General features: G+C 44.2%; 2 protein-coding genes across 3 annotated transcripts in view; both read left to right on the forward strand.

The window, feature by feature from the left end:
• adam9 (ADAM metallopeptidase domain 9) overlaps positions 1-2,201 on the forward strand; it is a 46,895-nt gene extending 44,694 nt beyond the window's left edge. For both annotated transcript variants that reach the window (XM_046034781.1, XM_046034782.1), the window contains one exon: positions 1,482-2,201. In XM_046034781.1, the coding sequence (XP_045890737.1) occupies positions 1,482-1,551 (70 nt within the window). In that variant the 3' untranslated portion in view covers positions 1,552-2,201. The remainder of the gene's footprint in view (positions 1-1,481) is intronic.
• Positions 2,202-10,564: 8,363 nt separating this feature from the next.
• Positions 10,565-21,220, forward strand: LOC123960207 (2-oxoglutarate dehydrogenase, mitochondrial-like; the record flags this gene model as incomplete). Its single annotated transcript, XM_046034851.1, is given in 4 exon segments — positions 10,565-10,756; positions 12,788-13,195; positions 18,276-18,452; positions 21,127-21,220. Coding segments are annotated over 3 exon segments (511 nt in total), but the record flags the coding sequence as incomplete, so codon positions are not given.
• Between the last annotated feature and the right edge of the window lie 472 nt (positions 21,221-21,692).

Here is a 21,692-nt window from a genome sequence, read left to right on the forward strand (position 1 = left end):
AAGTAACTCTACGCTAACCGGACCTAGAAAGTAACTCTACGCTAACCGGACCTAGAAAGTAACCCTACGCTAACTGAACCTAGACCGTAACTCTACGCTAACCGGACCTAGAAAGTAACTCTACGCTAACCGGACCTAGAAAGTAACTCTACGCTAACCGGACCTAGAAAGTAACTCTACGCTAACCGGACCTAGAAAGTAACCCTACGCTAACTGAACCTAGACCGTAACTCTACGCTAACCGGACCTAGAAAGTAACTCTACGCTAACCGGACCTAGAAAGTAACTCTACGCTAACCGGACCTAGAAAGTAACTCTACGCTAACCGGACCTAGAAAGTAACCCTACGCTAACTGAACCTAGACCGTAACTCTACGCTAACCGGACCTAGAAAGTAACTCTACGCTAACCGGACCTAGAAAGTAACTCTACGCTAACCGGACCTAGAAAGTAACTCTACGCTAACCGGACCTAGAAAGTAACCCTACGCTAACTGAACCTAGACCGTAACTCTACGCTAACCGGACCTAGAAAGTAACTCTACGCTAACCGGACCTAGAAAGTAACTCTACGCTAACCGGACCTAGAAAGTAACTCTACGCTAACCGGACCTAGAAAGTAACCCTACGCTAACTGAACCTAGACCGTAACTCTACGCTAACCGGACCTAGAAAGTAACTCTACGCTAACCGGACCTAGACCGTAACTCTACGCTAACCGGACCTAGAAAGTAACTCTACGCTAACTGAACCTAGAATGTAACTCTATGCTAACCGGACCTAGAATGTAAGTCTTAGCTAACCGGACCTAGAACGTAACTCTACGCTAACCGGACCTAGAATATAAGTCTTAGCTAACCGGACCTAGAACGTAACTCTACGCTAACCGGACCTAGAAGGTAAGTCTTAGCTAACTGGACCTAGAAAGTAACTCTACGCTAACTCGACCTAGAAAGTAACTCTACGCTAACCGGACCTAGAATGTAAGTCTTAGCTAACTGGACCTAGAAAGTAACTCTACGCTAACTTTCATTAACTGGACCTAGAAAGTAACTCTACGCTAACTGGACCTGGAAAGTAACTCTACGCTAAGTGGAACTAGAAAGTAACTCTATGCTAGCTGAACCTAGAAAATTACCTAGAAGGTAACTCAACGCTAACTCAACGCTAACTCGACCGGGCTGTAGAAGCTGACTTTTAAGCGAACCAGACCTATAAGAATCTAACTGGACCCAGAAGGTAACTCTACGCTAACTGGATCTAGAAGGTAACTCTACGCTAACTGGACCTGGCTGTAGAAGCTAACTTTAAGCAGGAGGAAACTGTTTGCCTAGCTCCATCAGAAGAGACAAAATCCTACTCCCACCTGCATGAAGTTGGGTTTGGAGTTCGGTTGGACAGGTGTAGAAATGTAAATGTTAATTAATTCTGTTTTATCAGCGTTGTTGAATTGTCTTTTTTATTTTAATTTTTCTCTCTCAGGAAACCGAAACCTTCCGCTACATCACAGCCTCTGGTGCCTCAAAGACCCGCCCCCGCTCCACCTGTTTAACCAGTCAGGAGGCCCTGACACCCCTCCTCCTTTTCCTCTTCTTTATCTTCAAACTCAGTCTCCACCCACTCAGTGCTGATTAACTGGCAACAGCTAAAAAACGATTCTGGAGCCAGAATGGCCCGGGGCCGAACTACGAACTGGATCGCTACACCAGGAAACTGGACCCAGTCAGACTGGACTGGGAATTCTCCAGAACAAACAGCAACGCACTGCGACTGACCTGAAGCAGCTATAGTCTTTCTTTCTTTCTTACAAGTGCAGCTGGGAGACAAAACCCTACTCCCATCAGGCGACACATTGTCTGCTCTGTGATCAAACCAGCCAATCAAATCTCCAGAACGAGTACCTGTGACGTAGCCGAGCCAAAAACCAGATGAACTTATCAGTACCCAACCAAAAATTTATTCAGCAGCATCAACCGTTTGTATCCCTGTTGTTAAGCGTTATTTAGCACGTTGACTGGCTAATTAACATTCGCTAGCTAACAGAAGATACAAGATCATAGCAAATGCTAGTTAGCTGCAGTGTTTCCTTAATGTCAAACTGTTGCTAGCATTACTGAGTATCCACTGTGTAGTTAGTTAGCCAGTTTGTTAACTTATGTTTAATTTCAAAAGTTATAAACATGCTAATGCCATTTGGCCTTATCACCAGTTACACAGTTATTTGTCACTGCTGAGTCATTACCCAATCGAATATTTATTCATCATCATCAACATTGCGAACTCAAAAAACGAGTGGTAATAATTACCTTACTTAGATCTTTGCTAACTTTTGCTAGCTAACAACTTTAGCAGCCTTACAAGTAATTGAGTAATTGTTTCGAAGCATCTGTGTGTCCCACATTTAATACTAGCGCTAGCATTATAAAATATTAACTATATATTAATCTAGCCAGTTTGGTAACTCATGTTTAACAGCTACCAGCACAACAGAGCTCACATGTTAATGAGCTAATTGTGTAGCTTCACAGTCACTCCCCAATCAAACGACCTCTGTTGTAAAGAGATGTTTTCATTCACCTCCGACGTTTGTTACTGAACTAATTAGTGAGCTGGCTCCTTAAATGCTACCTGACAAGTTAGTTAGCTACATTAGTAGAGTGTCAGAGAGGCGCGAGCTGAGACACACTGTTCCAGTTTAACCCTACATGCTAGCTAGTTAGCCTGCCAGATTGCTAACAAACATTTGCTTGCTAAGAGCAAGTTTAAAAGATCATGAGCTAATTGAGGTCATCTACAGTGTCGTCCTTCATGCTAGTACTATAACATATTAACTATATATTACTTTTATATTATTATTACTGTCACTGGGTCCTTCAGACCGGAGACAAAAGCAACTTCTCTTCTTTAACTGATGACCATTGATTTTACTACAATGACAGCTGTCTAGCAACTAGCTAGCTAAATAAATACAACACTACTCGCGTCATTCTCTCTGTGCCGTATTTAATATCTGTGGCACAATTAAAACATGCCAAATCAACGTCGGCTGGTGGACCGTTTTCTATCAGCGCAGTGCATGATGGTATATACCGCTTGGTTATTAACCATAGGTTGTACACTACATTTTCAAAATGATTCATTCTCAGACCGTTATCATCTCAGGGCGTCCAGTACCAATGCTTGCAGAAAAAGTGACTGGGGCGTCTCGTACAGACCAGAAGTACTAGCTAGCCAGTGCTAGCTAGCTAGCTATGTTTGTGTTAAAGGTGTTGACAGCCCCCCAAAAGCCCCATACCCTTAACCACAACCATCAGAAATGTCAGTACCTAACCAAGCGGGAAGCTTCCGGTCAGCGATATGATACGAACGCGGAAGTCCCTGAAACCTGCATTCCATCAAACGGCCAGCAGGGGGCCACTTTTCTGGTTGCAAAAAGAAGTCTCCATTAGAAATAATGTCAAATGACCAAACACTTTCCTGATGAGTTTTCTAAAGTCTTCTTCGATACAAAATGATGTTCATTTAGTAAATTATGGTCCCATTTATTTTAAAATAGACCACAAAGCAGAGTATGTTTCAGGGCGGGGTTATCTATGATTGACAAGTCGTTACCATGGCGACCTGTCATTCAGGCTAGAGTGACTCGTACCCTCGTTTAAAAAGCTTATCAGGAGTCGGCTGTTCACTTTCTCTGGTGAGGACATTTAGTTTTAAGACAAAGTTATCAGCCCTGTTAATATGAGTTTCGTCTCGTCACTTCCGGGCACTTCCTGGTTGCAAAAACTCGACATGGCGGCGCCCTATCGGCCAAACTCGAGGCTTCAAGGCAGTCAACAAACCAACGGGTGACGTCACCATGACTACGTCCACTTCTTATATACAGTCTATGTACGTAACCTAAGTCACTGACTTTATGCATGTCGAGCAGCTACCCTCCTTTGTGTTGCTGGGATGTAGCAAACGGTGGCGTTTCATACGGACACTGAAGGGTACTTTTAGCGTAAACAATTCTTACGGTTTGTCACGCTGTCTGAAAGCGTCAGTTTGAGGCACATTGAGATGAGAACGCGTTGTAATTCTCACTATACATCCGATCAGCACTACAGAACGGAGAACTCGCTATACAGCGGACTGTTTAGTGAGTGATCTCGGACACAGCCGTACTGTCCATGCACATTACTGTCCCACAATGCAACTGTGATGGTACTCCAGGTCGCCGGTTCGACTCCGGACCGTGCAGTACGTTCTCGGGGGCAGCCGGTCTGGCCGCGATGACGCAACCTGATGATGATCAATAGGAATTTGCTGCTCACTATTGATTAAAATATCACATAATATAAAGAGTTGTAAAGAGAGCAGAGCAGGAGTGAAGGGGACAACGTTGTCTCTGAGAACGCTGGCACATGACAGAGGTTTAGCTAATGATCAATAAATGTACTGATTGACTGGTTTGAAGACACAGAGGTCACTGTCACTGGAGGCGGAGCTTGCACTTGGACACTAGTTTCTTTCTGTCTCTGAGTGAATGAAAGCACTGGTGCCGTCTGATTGCACGTCCCCCGCTCAACACTGTCATAGGAATGTAACGCACCCCCGCTGCTGGGTGCGGGTGCGCTTGGTCTCCACCACCCGTTTTCGCACGGTGCTCTCTCTCCACAATTGTAAAACCACAGTATGCAACGGCGTGTGAGTGCAGAGCTCCTCCGGATCTGTCTGTGACCGTGCTGGAATGTGAGGAGCACCCCGTCTCAACACTGCGATGTTCAGTGTCTCCTGTGGAAAACTGGCTGAGCGTTCACGAGGTGACGTCCTGATATTCCCAGAAACTCCGGTGGAGTCTGGCTGAGCTTTCACATGCCCCGATTTGTGACATGGTTCTTCTGGTGTGTTCATGTGCTTTTAAGTCAGAATGTGGAAGCAACGAGGACGCCGCTGCAAAGATGCGTTTGATTAGCTAGGTCACATGGACTGCGAGCTAACCGTTATAACCTAAAACCATATTACAATTGACATGTTACCAAAAAATGTATATGCAGTACGTGATTTTGCACCATTAATCAAAAGTTTCTAACCATCAACCAAGTTGTCCGCCATGTTTCTGCGAGCATGACGTCAAGAACTCTGCAAATCGGGTACCAACATTTTCTTTGACTTTCAGAGTTGTTCCAACTTCTCGGGAAATCATTTCTCCCATTATTCCGACACCACGTGAATGCACGGTGAGCCCGCTGCTTCTTCGGAGGCTGTTAAGAAGCCTTCTGGGAAATGTAGGCCATCCCTAAAACTGGGTCCACGTTTATCCTGTCGTGTGGGCGTTTTAGTTCAAACAGCATTTTCACATTCAGCCGGCTCAGTGTGGCCGAGGGGAAGTTAGCTCGACAGTTCATGTTCTGTTCAACCTACTCAGCGTCACAGACGGTGTTGAAGTGTCTGAAGGTGGAAATTATCCGTCAGACTCTCATCTCTCACCACAGGAACTCCTGCTCTAAAAGTCCTGAGACCGTCTTTAACGCCACCTGAATGCGAGGCACTGAACGAAACTCTGGACATCCAGTCTGAACACTTAAAAAACATTCAGGACGTTTTAGTTTCTCTCTTGTTGTGTGAACACTGCGGACGCCGGAGGGGGGGAGTCCCTACTTTCTCCCCTCGCCACTCACGGGTTCCATTCAAGCCAGGGATTTTTACTCCACCAGTAAACCAAATGTTTCTGTTTCTGTCCGGCCGGCTTCACCTGCTGTTAACTGACTGTTGTCAGCCGCCCACTGCAATTAACGAACCTGGAAGCACTGTGTGAAGAGAACATCGCGGTAATATTTTTATCTGCTTTAGTATATTTTTAATTTGCCGTGGACTCCGATGAGGATTAAAATAAGTAACTCATAGGGCTAATCTTGTGCTGTTTGGTTGATTTCAAGCAAAAAACACAATCAGTGTTTCTCCCGTGATTTTATTCCCGAGAAAAGAGAAAACTCTGGAGGACAAAGTGATCAGATTATTTAGAGACCTGAGAGCAGCTGAAGCTCACGAGAGCATCAAATTACAGTCAGTAATCTGCTGAAATTAAAGGGTGAATAACTCAAACTTAACTAATCTCACGTTCAGACTCAAACCAGCAGTGAACGGATCTCCTAACGAGTCCTTCCTCTGAGCCGCAGAGCTCCATCGTTATCCAGAAACCATTAAAACCTAACGATTACTTTCATTATCAGTTAAGTGTGTCTAAAAAATGTCAGATAATACTGAAAAGTCCCAAAACCCCAAAGATATCGAGTTTATTGTGATATAAAACTGAGAAAAACAGACAATCTTCCCACTGGAAGTGTTTTAAATGATAGTTTCAGGTTAACTATTGATTTATCGTTGAAGCTTTATTTCCTTTAGCGAGCTCACAAGAAACAAAAACCTAGTACATCACATGCAGTATCATCACTGAGAGAATGAACGAGGCTCGTGAATGCTTTCCATTCTCTCAGTGTTTGGCGCGCAGCTGCGTTATCGCTTTATTTACAGTGTAAACGTTTCACAGCGTGAGGGAGTAAAAGGTGAACGAGTGAACCAGCCTCGGACCTCCCGGTGAAGCCGGCGCTGTCCTGTTTGAGTGACGCTTGCTAACATCTGCAGTGATGCACACAGCAACCATTTATTTACGGTGTTTTTCAGCAGGAACCAATGGGCTCGGAGCAGAGAGCCACAGACAGGAAGTGAGACAGGACTGACGTGTTGTTGGTTTGAGTCTGAACATGAGATTTAGTTTAAAATATATATATAATAACAGCAGACTGACCCTTTAAACGCTATATTGTGAGTGGATGGGTGTGATGTGTGTATGAGTGTGGATCTATGGGTGTGTTTGGGTTGGGTACTTGTATGATAACAGAATCAAACACAGATCGAATGATCGCCTGCTCTGAAGAAAAATGTTGCTATGATTTTATGGCCCCGAGTTCGGTCCTTCAGGCTGAGACCCCTCCCAACCTGCGTAGGCTTACCGTTAAACCCCACTACGGTTTTAAGTAACACTTTAAGCCTACAGGTAGTAAAAAATGACTACAAGTGTTTGGGGGTGTGTAGGAAGCCTGAGAGGTAAAACTCAGGGCGGCAAAGTCTGAATGTGAGTGCAGTTATATTTATGCTAAACCTGTGTACTCTGTGTGTGTGTGTGTGTGTGTGCTGTACCACAGCAGGTAAGGTGGGTGAGTGTGATTGGTCGACCTCCCTGTAAACACTGTTATCACCATGGCAACACAGAGAATCTCATTACCTTTTTCTATCATAATAATAGGATTTTTTTTTGTTTTCTTTATTTTGCAAAGTGTAAACATGTTATCTGTGGTAAAAACAAACTTTTATTTCATTATTAAATATTGCTGTGTCACGTGGAAACCTTGTGAGGCTGATTGATTATTATGTTCCTGTAGGTATGTTGTGTGTCAGCTGATGTATAAATACACTGAGTTTATTCTCCATCAGACCCCAACAGCCAGCTGCGGGTTCAGTCTCGTGTTCACACTTTACTTTCTGGTGAAAACTTGATGCTACTTGTGTTACGTTCAGCTGTCCAGGTGCAGACGGCTCCTACATTTTATTCAACAGGTGAAAGCTTAAAGGTGAGGTAAAGTTTGCAGTCCACAACAAAACAGGTGAGAGGTCCTTAAGTCCAAAACTGATCCTATAAATCCTAAATGACTGTCAGGAAGCCAGGGGAACAATCCAGAGACACGAACACGCACCAAGTGAACATAATAAGAAAGGTGAAACCACTCATACAAGCAACGACACAGAAACAAGGAAGTCAAACATCTGATGACGTCTCCAGGTAAAAAAAAAAAACATCTCAAAATGTCAAAACAAGCAGCTTAGAAAGAATCAGTTCTTTTTATCAGCTACAACATTTACATGCTGCCATTTTAAATGCAGGAATTTTACTTATAATGGAATCTTTTTACAGTCAGTATTACTTTTTTTTTTACATAATTAAGGATCTGAATGTGTGTCCACTACTTTCTGGTGCAGCGTTGGGAAGGTTACTGTCTAAATGTAATAGGTGTAGTGTAACTATTTCGGTAACTTTATCAAAGTAACATGACTTGTTAGATTTAATAACTTTTTGATTGCGTTTCTAAATTTCTAGTGAAAGTTTTCAGCTGTTTTCAGTTGAACTGGCAGACGGCGGCGCTGCACAAACACCAATCAGAAGCATCAGAACAGCATCAAACTAAACAGCTGCGGCAGGAAACTGCAAAGGAAAAGATTGTGCACATGTATCTGTAAGAGATTACAATTACATTTATTCTGTAACTAAATTACACATTACTAGTTATTCCGAACACGGTGGTACAACAGCAGTAGCTGTAGTCTACTACTTTATCAGTGTGATTTACAGCCCCCTCCAAAAGCATTGGAACAGTAAGGCAAATTTCTTTGTTTTTGTTGGTCACTGAAGTCATTTGGGTTTAAGATCAAAAGATGAGACAAGAGTTCAGAATTTCAGCTTTTATTTCCTGGTATTCACATCTAGATGTGTTAAACAACTCAGGACATGTCACAGTCTGTATTAGACCACAGCATTCTTAGGTGAACAAAAGTAATGAATTAATCTTAAAGTAAATAACATTTAATATTTGGTGGCATAATCTTTGCTTGCAATAACTGCCTCAAGCCTGCGACCCATCGACATCACCAAACTGTTGCATTCTTCATTTGTGATGCTGTTCCAGGCTTTTACCACAGCTTCTTTCAGTTTTCGTTTGTTTCGGGGTGTTTCTCCCTTCAGTCTCCTCTTAAGGAGGTAAAATGCAGCTCTATTGGGTTAAGGTCAGCTGATTGACTTGGCCAGTCTAAAACCACTTTTTCCCCTGGTGAAGTCCTTTGTTTTGTTGCCAGTGTGCTTTGGCTCATTGTCCTGCTGCATGATAAACTTCCTCCCCGTTAGTTTTAATGCATTTCTCTGTAAACTGGCAGACAAAATGTTTCTGTCCACTTCTGAATTCATGCTGCTGCGACTATCATCAGTTACATCATCAATAAATATTATTATGAGCCTGTTCCAGAAGCAGCCATGCAGCCCAAGCCATGACATGACCTCCACCATGCTTCACTTTCTTTCTCCACACTTTAGAGATTAATCTTGGTCTCTTGGTTTTGATAAACTGATCAAGAACAACATTGTGATTGGAGGTTTGCTGTGCATGCAGAACCTGCTTGATACTCACTAGCAACAAACTGTGTATCCAAGAACCCCTTAAATCTGAGTTAATAATGACATCAGACAGACTCCTCTTGTAGATTAGTCATGGAAAAAAGAACTGTGCAAGTTTTTCTTTTGTATCAAGCAGGAAAAAAGTTGAAGTGTTTGAGTTAATTTGACTTGCTTGGCATTGCATTTTTCTGCGATGTGACTATTGCGCAAGGACACATTGCGATGACAATGCTCAAACAATATACTGTGCAGCCTTATATGGAATAAACAAAGTTATATACAATGGAAGAGAATATTGTGTACATATATATATAAATTGGCAAAATATAAAAATATATAGAACAACAACGATTAACAGTTAACTACAAATATTTGCAATGTGCCACGTTTGTGCATGATATGAAGTAATAATTGGACGTGCAGAGACATTTGCATATTGGCTGCAATCTCCCTTCCCTTCAGGACCTGCACGCCTCCAGGACTCTGAGGCGAGCAGGAAAGATTGCAGCTGACTCCTCCTATCCCGGCCACAAACTGTTCCAGACTCTCCCGTCTGGCAGGAGTCTGCGGTCCATCAGGACCAAAACCTCTCGCCACAAAAACAGCTTCTTCCCATCTGCAGCCTCATCAACAAGGCTCGGGCCCCCTACTGACCCCCTCTTCAAATAATACAATGGTATTGTAAATATCACTGCATATCATATCATGCACATTGCACATATTTGTTTGTTTACTTTGTTGTTGTTGTTAATTGTAAACTGTTGTTTTTCCATTGTTATTTTTATTTTATTTTTTTTTATATTCTTTATTATATTCTTCTGTTATTCTTATATATTTGCATTTGTTTAGTACATATTTATATATTTCTACATCTGTTTATGTCAGCTGTATGTCTGTCTGCGTGTAGCACCTCATCACCACAGCTAATTCCACTACTTGGCAATAAAGCTCCTTCTGATTCTGATACTAAAGCATTAAGTTATTAAAAAAATTAATTTAAATGTCAGATTAAACATTTTCATTAAACCCTGAATTTAATTCTGTTTATTTATTTTTAAAAAATTGTTTTTGCAAATTTTATTTTATCCCCCTAACGTGCGTCTTGACGTCACTGCCGCATCACGCAGAGGGCCTCGCTCCCGTGCTCCGCGCCCCCCTCGAGGAGCTGTCATCATTTTACCGGGAGAGAGGCGAAGGGCATCCGGGAGACCGGCCGAGAGGGGAGCCGCTGAAACCCGTTTCTCGAGGTCAGTAACCGGAACTTTTAGGCCCTCACGACGTCCCGAGAGCCAGCGGGACAAAGATTATTACGCTCTGGTCTCCCGCGCGGGAGACACGTCCTGGTTTCCGTTCAGAGAGAAAAGTAGAAATCAGTCCGCAGGAATGTGAGACAGACAAAACCTGTTAGCATGTTACCCGCGTGCTAGCTGACACACACACACGTTAGCGGGTACTGGAGGGTTCAGGTTCAGGGTCGGTGCTCGTGGAAGTGACGCTTCACTTAGTAAAAGATCAGCGCTGATATTAACCTGCGAGTTTGTGACCTGACGTCCGGGTAAGTTGCCTAAATTAGCAGCAGTGTAGCCGCTAGCCAAGCGCGCTAATGCCAATTAATATTCGAAAGTTACAGCTAACCGGCTAATTACGTAACCCAACACGTTATATCTCAGGCTGATGGATAATAACCGGCGCTCTGTAGCTTCCGGTCTGAAGGTTTTAGGTCATTTTCACAGAAACATTCAGAAGAGGACCATTTTATAATGTTGTCATAAAGCAGGCTGTGTAATTTTCGGGAACTCATGACTTGTGAAAGGACAAAGTGACCGACAGCTAACGCAGCCAATAGGGAAGCTTTGGAGTCCTATTTCCGGGCGGGATTTGTCGCTGTGAGCCAATCAGAAGGCCGGGGGCAGGCAGCGGTGGGCGGGTCCCGGCTCGGGGTGAGGGAAGGAGAATGGAGGCAGGCAGGGAGTGGAGACCCAGCAAGGTCAAAACACAGACGGACAAACTCCTGCTGAGGCAGCACGTGAAGGTTCCTCGGCTCCGGCAGACGGGAGATAATGAAAGCTGTATTTATTTTATAAGATTAAAGTCTTCTGGAGGCTTTACTGGACCTTTACTGCCTCTGACTGCTTCTGTCACAGGCCGGGGCTTTGGGGAAGTGGACCAGCAGGACTGTGAGGAATGACATTTGACAGGTTCTCAGGCTGCAGGGGAACGCTTGCAGCCTCAGGTGTGTGTTTGACGGGTTTGTCCCACCGCGCTTCACCTGGGCTCTGCAGCCCAGACCCACGACGCACCCGTGATTGTTGGGACAAAGACGTTAAACACAAATCCCAGTAGTGCTGAGAGTAGTTGGAACATGTTTGGTCTTGTTGCCAGGGTCTTAAATTAGGTGTGTCGTGATGTATTGGTGATAACCTTGTTGTTTATTGGGGTGACGACGGTGATAAGACACATCTTTGGTGTGGGAGACCAGGGTTCGATTCCCAACGCATCCAGTGTGTCCCTGAGAAAAGACACTTTAACCCCTAGTTGCTCCAGAGGCGTGCGACCTCTGACATATATATAGCAAGTGACCCTGCACTAATCCACAGCAGGCCAATCACAGAGCAGTATAGGACTCGCTCTAACTGAGGGCCGACACTTTCGTGGCTGCGCTCCACTGACTCTAATGTAAAAAGAGTCGTGTTCTAGCTTTCTTCTGCTCTATTTTTCTAAGATCTGGAAATTGGAAATGAACTTTTTGGCTCACCTGCCAACGGGACTGGTAGATGGAAAAAATCCACCGACCAAAATAATAACTTGTCTTTTTATGTCACGTGAACATTTGTTTTCTTACTTTAAATTGAGATAATAAGGTATTCTGTCGAATACAAACTTAAAGAAGCTAGTGCAGCCCAAACCACCCGCCATAAAACGGAGCTCTAAACCCGAAGTTAACCTGCTAAACGGGCAGAGGTCAACACTGTGGACGCTATAATGCTACTGCCAACTAGCGTATTTAGGGTAACTGCAGAACAATTCAGACTCCAACTTGTGATAACTTGGTTTGTGGGGACATAAACACGTGTTAACATTTTTTTTCATTTAACGAAATAGTCCCAACGTCCCCGTGCGAGAGCTGCAAATGAGCTATAAAGTTATTCAGGACACGTTCTCAGGTACAGTTGGACAGTTTACTACAGACACCCAGTGAAACCTCCTTATCGCAGGTCAGGTGTGTGCTGAAGAACAGAAAAACATCAGTAGTAACTGTATTTATAAAAATGGAAAATATCTACAAACGGAAGAAAAAGCAGAAACACGAGTGCGTGAAAAATAACAATCCAGAGGCTTTGCTGGGTGACCACCGTGGTCATGTGTTTCACAACTTGTCACTGCCGCCTCACTCTGTGCACCGTGTATTCATTTCCTTCTGTTCACATCTGAACTCCGTCTTCTTCTTTTTCTCTGTCACACTTTGTTTAGCCTTTTGGTCGCAGGGCGTTCACGCTGTAAACACTTCCTGTTCAGGCTCATGCTGTTTGAGGCGTGAACTCTCTCTCTCTCCCTCTCTAACACAGTGTCTCTCTCTCTCTCTCAGTGGACTAACGCACCACCAGTGGACGCTTCATTCATCCCTCTCTCTCGCCGTCTGGGACTGAGCCGGGTGGACTACGTTTTTATCCCGTCTTCGTTCTGAGGTTGAGGACGTCCGGCCCGTCGGACTGACCGCCACCACCGTGTGCGTGCGATACTTTAAGGACTGCTCATGCATCGTTTAAGGACTTGTGCGGCGCGATTGCGTCCGCTCACCGCCTCGCAGGCGGCTCAGACTGTCGGCCAGCAGCGGCCAATCACAGTCGCCTCCACAGGCGGCACAAGGACGTTTCAGCCAGTCAGGTGCTACACGGCGCCTGTGGCCTCGGAGCCGTTCCTAAACGGGACGAGCTCCAACTACGTGGAGGAGATGTACTATGCCTGGCTGGAGAACCCCAAGAGTGTTCACAAGGTAAGGAGCCGTGGAGCCCCCTGCTGGTGTGGAGGACCACAAACAGGGACACGGACATACAGGCGCCTTAGAAAGGAACGTAAAACATTAAGTATGGTCATCAAACGCTAGTTAATGGTGCTGTGAAGCAGTCAGTAATGTTGTTTCCCCCGTCCGGGCAGTAGCTGCAGAAGGTTTGAAGGATTAGTTTATATAAACGGTATGTTTTCAAGTACGTAAGGAGCTTTTAATTGAATGAAAATACTTCTCAAGCTTCCTTTTTCAGTGGATAAAAGCTGTGGAGCCGAGATCATTTCATGTTTAACATTTCATCCTTAAATTAAATTATGAAATTAATTATGTCATTATCATTAAATCATGACAACGTTACAGTGAGCTGCTGTTGGATGCTTCTAATACTGCAAGAGCGTCTACGACGTTAAAGCTACAACCAGAGCAGCTACAGCTCAGACGACAGCGTTTCACATCTCCAGAGGAGCTGCAGGAAGCTTCTTGTTCAGCTCACGTTTTATTGGTTTAATCACTTCAGACTCGCCGACTGTAACTGCAGACTGACGGCTCGCGGATATATTTAGAATACGTCTAAACTGTAGTTTAACGGCTCATGAATGTTCACGCTCCTCCACTGATAAACACGCCGTTAGCTTTGTGGCTAGCGTTAGCTGCTGTAACGTTTGGGCCTTTGGGGGGGTGACATGTTCACGGGACAGCACAGTAAAGTCTTATGGCAGAAATCTATTTTCTTGTAATTTCTGACCATGTGATAAACAGAGTATTTCCACAACCTGGAGGAGTAAAGGTATAAATGAGTGTATTAGTAAATATTATAACGTCAGTATAATAATATATTTACAGGTTACACTTTATTTGGATAATCTGCCTACAGATAGTTTGTTAGTTGATATTCAGCTGTTTCACTAATAAAACCATATTTTTCTGATGCCACTGTGGTTGAGGTTTGATTAGTGCTTATGTTTGTGTTTATTTATTATAATTTCAGAGAATAGTACAGGATACTACAGCTTACCATTAGTAGCCTATAAAAATGCTCTACATGGTGGTTGGTCCCCGATTTGTTTATGCAAATTACTAACTTGTCGATATTAAAAAAACGTGCGTACCGTACAACGAGTTCAACATTTCTAAAGTTTGCTGTAGCGCCTCAACCCTTTTTTTAATGTCCCGCCTCCTCCTGGCTGTGATTGGTCGGTTCACAAAATGGGACTTTGAATCATGTTTGTCGGCAGCGTCGCCTCCAACTCTCAACCAACGTACCATTAGACAGCTGTGAGGCGGGAGAGGGCGGCTCTCACAGCCTTCTGCCTGTTTCTACACGCAGAGGAGACTCCGGTCAGCTGAGTGTCTTCTTTTGTGGTTTTTCTGGTGCAGCAGTGTTGTTAAGAGGAGCTGCAGAGCGCCCTCTTGTGGGCAAACTGTGCAACACACGAGGGAAGATCTGTTTAAATCAGTCGGGCTCCACTTCTATGTGAAAGTGCAGGCGTGGCTCTCTGCCCATTCATTCAGAGAGAGGCCTGATCCTGTTAGTCCGAAATAACCGCCCGGAGGCGTTACCAAGGTGGCCTCTGCGTGACGACAGGGTAGTTTAAGTAGATCGTGGAGGTGGCTCAGTGTACGGCTGCTGGGAGGCAGCGCCCCCTATGGGACTGACTGAACCTGAAGGTGTTCATGTGATCCACCTACAGAGACTCCCACATGTTAGAACCGAGTCCTAAAGCACCACCAGGCTAATAATAGCTGAAGCTCAGTCACATGACGCAGCTGTTTTACTGTCCAAACTGAAGGCACGGCCTGCAGCAAGACAGCTTGCACATAAAACACAAACCCTTTACCTTAAACCAGGTGAATATTGGTGGTGTTATGTAGTAGCGATTAGTTTCTACAGGATTAATGTGGCATCACTTCTCTATTAAAGAAAGAGTTTCGACACTTTTGGGGTCTTAAATTATATTTGTTGAGCTCTTAAAGTCTTAAAAAGCTTTGAATTTGGTGGGCCGTCTCTTTTTTCTCCCAGACTTTGGACACTTTCTGTCTTTGTCTCTCCTTCGTCCCTCGCTTTGTCCTCTCTCATCCTCTGTTTTGCGATCCGCTCCGATAAATCACATCGTCTTCACTTGTCCACAGAGTCGGTGTGAAACAACGTGGATTAAACTTTGCATCGAGGCTTTCTAGTAATCGCGCTGTTGGAGTTTCTCGATGAACTTAGAGACTTTAAATCAAACGGGTCATTACATTAAAACCAAAGTGACGTCCCTATTGGACAAATACGGATTAATGCCATTAAAATAAACCCCTCGTGCTTCGCGTGTAGACAAACGGGCGGAGAGCACAGATGGACTCATCTAGACTACATTGTGATGTCTAGCATTGGATGTGCTGCAGGTCCTGGAGGTGTGCGGTGCTCGGATCAGGATCTCCCGCTGAATACTGATGTGAAGTGGGCTGAGCTGCAGCGAGGGAGCGAAGTGTGTTGAAATGTCTTTGTGGCGAAGGCGGCCGGTTATTCAGCTCATTCTGAACTCGTGAATCACCGAGTGGAAACCTGAAGCCGCAGCAGGCTGTAGGGAGCTGCTCTGTCTTCTGACGGCAGCTGTTTCTCCTTCAGAGAGAAGTCCGTGTTCACGCGACGTGTTGTTTGACCACGTCTGAGGCTCGTAGCTGTTCACCGAAAAGCCTTAAAATAATTTTAACCCTTTGAACTCTGCATTACAAACAGTCTGCCAGTGCCTGCTCTGGTATTTTTGCCTGTTGTGATGTCATTTCTTGGAGTATCTTCAAATGCTGCACTTCCATACAATCTGTACAACCTCAGCTAAAAGGTTATGTAAGTCAATAAACCATAATAATTGATAAAAGCATTGAAATCGTGTGATAAATTTTTTAAAAAATAATAAAAATCTGGCGTGTATTCTTAGAAAATTCTACCAAAGAAACACAAAGCATATTGATCCAAAATATTTCTAAATGTAGAAAGATGAACAAAATAGTTCTTCACCCTCCACACGTTATTTGAACTGTGCACCTTTTTTTAGTTTTTGAGACGTGGTCACTTTTATGAGCAGAGCGACGAGGTGTTTATATTGTGAAAGTGCTGTCAGACCTAAGCCTTCCATGTTAGCTACACGTAACGAAACGTAATGACGTCACTGAAGCGTACAGTGCGATGCAAAAATGATTGTAGATGGATTTAAAAAGTATAATATAAACAAAAGGCTACCGGGGCCAGTTCAGGGAAAACACCTAGCGCCACAAAGCGTTTTCACTCAGTCTTCCACCGCAAGCAACTTAACGTGATGACGTCATCGTGAGCGGACAATGTGACGGCAAAAAGAATGAAAGCTCTAGCTGTTTTCATTTTAGATCGATTTAAACATGATCGTGCCAACAACAGACCTCCTGCGGCCAGTTTGAGGCCGTCGGCGTGAGGTCCATAAAGGTTGTAGTAGTTGCAGATACTTGAATCCTAATCTGTAAATCTAATTTTATCCAGGCTGTCCGCGGGGTCTTAAAAAGTCTTAAAAAGTAATCAATCAATTTAGCAAATATTAAGGCTATTAAAAAGTCTTAATCGCCAAAGGTATTAAATGTTGAAGATATTTTTTTCAATGTAAAAATCTTGTTTGTCCAAAAGTTTGTTTGCTAAAAGTGCAGGTGAGCGTGTTTATTTATGATGCATAGCTAAAAAAAACACTTAGACAGGCAGTGAGTGGCGACTGTGTGATTTGTTTCTGTAACTTTAGGCGCCTATTTCGCTCTTAAACGCTCCAAAAAATAGATCCGCAGTGCTAATTGTCCAAAACATAGTCGGAGTGGCGATCAGGAGTAACGGGGATTAACTATGAACAGCCCCGTTCCTGAAAAACAAGAGCGAGATGCGCTGCCAGCAGCTGAATCAGTAAGACAGAAGACAACAGGGAAAATTCAAGGAGCGTGTGGGTTTGACTAACGTTAGCCCGCTATTTACATAAATCTCTGCCTTTTATTGGAACACGTTCAACTTTTCATAAAGCCGACGCTCTCGTCAGTGACACTTTTTGTGAACAGATCAATCACAGCCTGGATGGAGCGTGCTGCAACAGTGTTCTGCATAAACAGTTAGTAGCCTGATCACCTTCAAGGCTGGAGACTCTCGTGTAGCCTGGAGCATTTTTCTGGCTCAAAGTTAATGAATAAAAAACAACCCCAAACTGAAACAGCTGTAATTTGAATTAATATTACACTAGTTGTAAGTTTTATATACTATTGAACATAATGAATATATTAATATCAAACTTACAGTTTACTATTAAATTAACAATGTACTTTTAACTTAACGTTCTAATGTTATACTAATCCTGTCATTTAGAGCAGTTCCTCCTCCAGGTTGTGCCTGTGCTGCAGCGCCTACACTACTGTTATTATCTTTGTTCCCTCCTGGCCTGTTTGAGTTTTGCTCTATTGATCAAGTGGTGGATTGAAGTTATCACACAGATCATTGCAGGCGAGCTCACATTATCCAGTTTAAACCAACTAAAACACAAAATGACGCTGTGGTTCACATGATTTGCTGTAATGCTGCAAACATAAACGTCATAGTTTATGTAAGACGGTTGCTTTTCACAGGAAATCTGACCTTCACATAGAAAACTGTTGGCCCGTACAGGCTGTTATAGGCAACTGAGAAAGTCGGTGACTGCCTCAATTTTTATGTGGCGTTACAACCTGGTGACATACAGGCAATAAATATGCTATAAATAGATTTAAATTCCTTTTAAAAACCCTTTTTAAAGGCGTGTGGCTGATTTAATCAGTTACAGCTCAAAGCGGCGCGGCAGTCTTAAAATATGTTGAAAAAGTCTTAAAGGACTTACAAAGGTTTTGAAGTTTACTTCAGGATTCCTGTAAATACGCTGTTATCATAAATGTTCACAAAATACCTGGAACATGATCTAAATGTGATAAATTGCCCAGAAGAACAGGAACAGCTGGACCAACCTGCAGAGGACAGACAGGCTGCTCTTCTATTATTTTATTCAACATCTTCTCACTTCCTTCGTCTTTCTTTTTTTCTCTCCTCGTCCAGTCGTGGGATGTATTTTTCAGGAACGCCAACGCCGGCGCTCCCCCCGGCGCCGCCTACCAGTCCCCTCTGGGTCTGTCTTCAGCTCCTCAGCTCTCCTCTCTGGTCGGAGCTCAGCCCAACGTGGAGAAGCTGGTGGAGGATCACCTGGCCGTCCAGTCGCTCATCAGGGCCTACCAGGTACGCACACACAGGCACACACGGGTGGGCTGGACCCTCCTCACACCGCCCGTCTGCAGGAGGGAACGCCTCCCTGATGTGACCCGGCACCACATCGCAGTGTGTCGTAAAGCGTTAGTGAGAAGGAGGAGTGCTTTAAAGTCAGCCGGTGAGCCGTCCAATGAGCCGCTCTACAACAACCCGCACGCACCTCACGGTGTCGCTGCCTCCCGTCTCTCCCTCAGCAGATAGTTTTGGTTAAATTTTGTCCAGGGTTTGATTTATTTTGGGTGAAGTGGCCTTTTTAAATGGGACCACACTCATGTTTAGCTTTTCAACCAGCACAGAAGGGCTCACAAGAGGATTAAAGCAACATTATGTGAGATGTGTTTTTGATCTGAGGCTTCGGCAGACTACGCCGGACGATAGACAAACGCAAGCCAAGCGATCAAACGCCACAGCGAAGTGGATCGCTGCGTGCTGGTTAGTGTTGGGGAAGATGTCCGAGGAACGTTGTTCATCGTCGCTCCGCAGGTAAACGGCGGACGCTCTGTGGATGGTAACCATAGCAACAGCGTCTGCGCACTACACCGCCGTAGCCTATTTAACTTGAGTTCAAGTTACACATAACTTTACCTGACAGGCCTTCATCTAGTTTTAAACACATTCTGGAAACTCACAAACGGCGAGAATCAGTCTCTCCTCCGCTGATTAGTGCTGCGCGTCGCGTACAAAAGTTTAAGACGGTTCACCTGCGACGGTGCTTGTGCTCGACCGCCAACGGGGACGCGGACCGTTTCTGCTGATACCTGCTCAGAAAACTGGACTCTGACTTGTTTTAACGAGCTAGATAAAAGGTAACGTCCCGGCAGCGACAAACCGCTTTGGTTTTATATGTGATTTGATTTACATTAATGTTCAAGTTGAGATTTACAAGAAATATTTTATTGCTGCTGTGTAAAGGGAACACTGCTGTTTGTTTAAAGTGAACCAGTGTTAGTACACTGTTGTATAAATAGCAGTACATTTAAATTAAAAGTAAAAATTTGAATCCCTGCCCAGCACTAATTATTACTTTTCCCAGTAACTAGTAGCTGCTGCCGTTACTGTGTCACTTACAGAAAGAAACTCCGGCAGCTGCTGCCGCTGATGCTCGGACTCGTCGGGAGAGAGCGGCGTTTTCTAAAAATACTGGATACTGCTCGTATAAACAGGCTACATGTGCAGAAAAATTTGAGTCGGGAATATGATATTAGTTAATAAAGTCTGGGGAGGGCTTTGTTTGGGGGGGAAAGCAGTGTTTCCCATAATTGGCCGATAATTGTCAACGCTGACCGCCATATTTAAAAAAATTTGATTAAGGAGCTGTAGTGTTTCAGTAAAGTATTATTACTTTTTTAAGGAGTAATAAGTAACTAGCAGAATATACATTTCTGAGTAACTTGCCCGACACTGATGCTAACAGCCAATCATCAAGCAGGTGTGACGACACGAGACACGGCTACATTACCGAGTGACGGGAAGAAGGCGCGTTAACGATAGTGACGCCATTCTCTGGTGATGGCTGGTGGTTCGGTGCTTCACAGAAGCTTCATTTGCTCCTCGCTATCATTCATGTCAGCGTGGCATCAACATCATTTTGAAATACTACATAATGTTCTTTTGATAGAAGAGGAACCAGAACCAACCAAAGTTGGGAGCCAGTTAAGCCTCCACTCACCAGGTTTAATCCTAAATGTAATTTCGTTTTTAATTGAATGAAATGTATTTGAATGTAACTCTGCACTGTGTCTTCTCTTCTTTAGATGGTTTTTTTATTAAAAAAGAGTTTTTTCTTTTCCATATTCGGATCCCGACCAAAACCTCCCGTCTGTTCACTGAGATATTTAACTTGTCTTTCTTCCCCAGAACCTCCTGGAGCTCGGAGGAGCCGACACATACTGTGTGTTTTTAAATGCCTGTTGTTATTTATTATTATTTATTTATATTTATTATTAAATTATTATTTAAGTTATCGTTATTAGAAGTTGTTGTATGATGATTTCTTTTGATTTGATCATCGTATTTATATCAGTCAAACACAATCCTTGCGTGTGAAAGTGAATAAACTCGTGTAAGGATTTTGTTTGATATCGTACGATGTAGGGTTTCTCAACCTTGGGGTCGTGACCCCGCATGGAGTCATCCGATTTGATTCCGAGACACTTGTATAATTGATGTTTGGTTAACCGTACATCTCCCTGAATGAGCAAAGCGGAGCTTCCTTCATGCTCGACGCCTCTCTAGTTGCTGGTGTCATGAAAAGGTTGAGAAACGCTGACGGCTGCTGATGTCGGTGGAGCTCTTCACAGGTTCAAAGATGTGGATGAGACTTGAAAGGTAATCCTGATTCAATGAGACGAAACAACACAGTTTCAGATTAAACTCCTCTCGCAGACCGAAGCAAAAACTCTGCTGACGAATAAAATGTAAAAGAAGAAGCCGAGTTTGTGATGTGGATGAATCCAGCTGAGCTCCTCGTCGGCTGAGACCGACCCAGCTGGACCTGGTCCGACTGCCAGACTGGAGTCCTGGTTCAGCTCTCAGTAATGTGGACCTGTGAAGACCTCCGGTAACGCGGCACGCCTGTCGGTGCTGCTGTTGTTGTGATAACCAGGCGTGTGTGTGTTTGTGTGTGTGCTGGGTGTGTGTTCAGGTGATGGGGCATCACAACACCCAGTTGGATCCTCTGGGAATCAGCTGTGTGAATTTTGATGATGCTCCGGTCAAAGCCGGCTTCCAGGACGTCGGTGAGAACGCCAGAGCTAAACAGACGAACTGCTTCCACTGTGTGGTGTTAATGCTGCTTCTCCTCCCACCCTCCCTCTCCTCTCTCTCCCTCCTCTCTGCTGTTTTTCTTCTTTAAACCCTGCTGTTGTCTGACTCTCTTCCTCCTTTCCTCTGTTTTTGTGTCAAATCCTGTTTTGACGTTGATCTTTTTGCACTTTTCTGTGTCTTTCCTTTGTTTTTATAAATCTTCCACTCCATCCTGCTTCTCATCCACTCGGCTCTCCTCATCTCTCTCCTCCCTCTCCGTTCCCTTGCATCTTGTTTCCTCCTCCTCCTCTTCACCCTCTCCTTCATTCGTTCCTCCTCACTCGTACACCTCACCCCCCTCCCTCCTCCTCCTGTCCTGGGTGGGCTCTGTTGTCACTCCCTGTAGATCCGAGGGCACCATGTGGCCCAGTTGGACCCTCTCGGCATCATGGACGCCGATCTGGA

Source organism: Micropterus dolomieu, linkage group LG21, assembly GCF_021292245.1.
Source record: "Micropterus dolomieu isolate WLL.071019.BEF.003 ecotype Adirondacks linkage group LG21, ASM2129224v1, whole genome shotgun sequence".
NCBI classification, from domain to species: Eukaryota; Metazoa; Chordata; class Actinopteri; order Centrarchiformes; family Centrarchidae; genus Micropterus; species Micropterus dolomieu.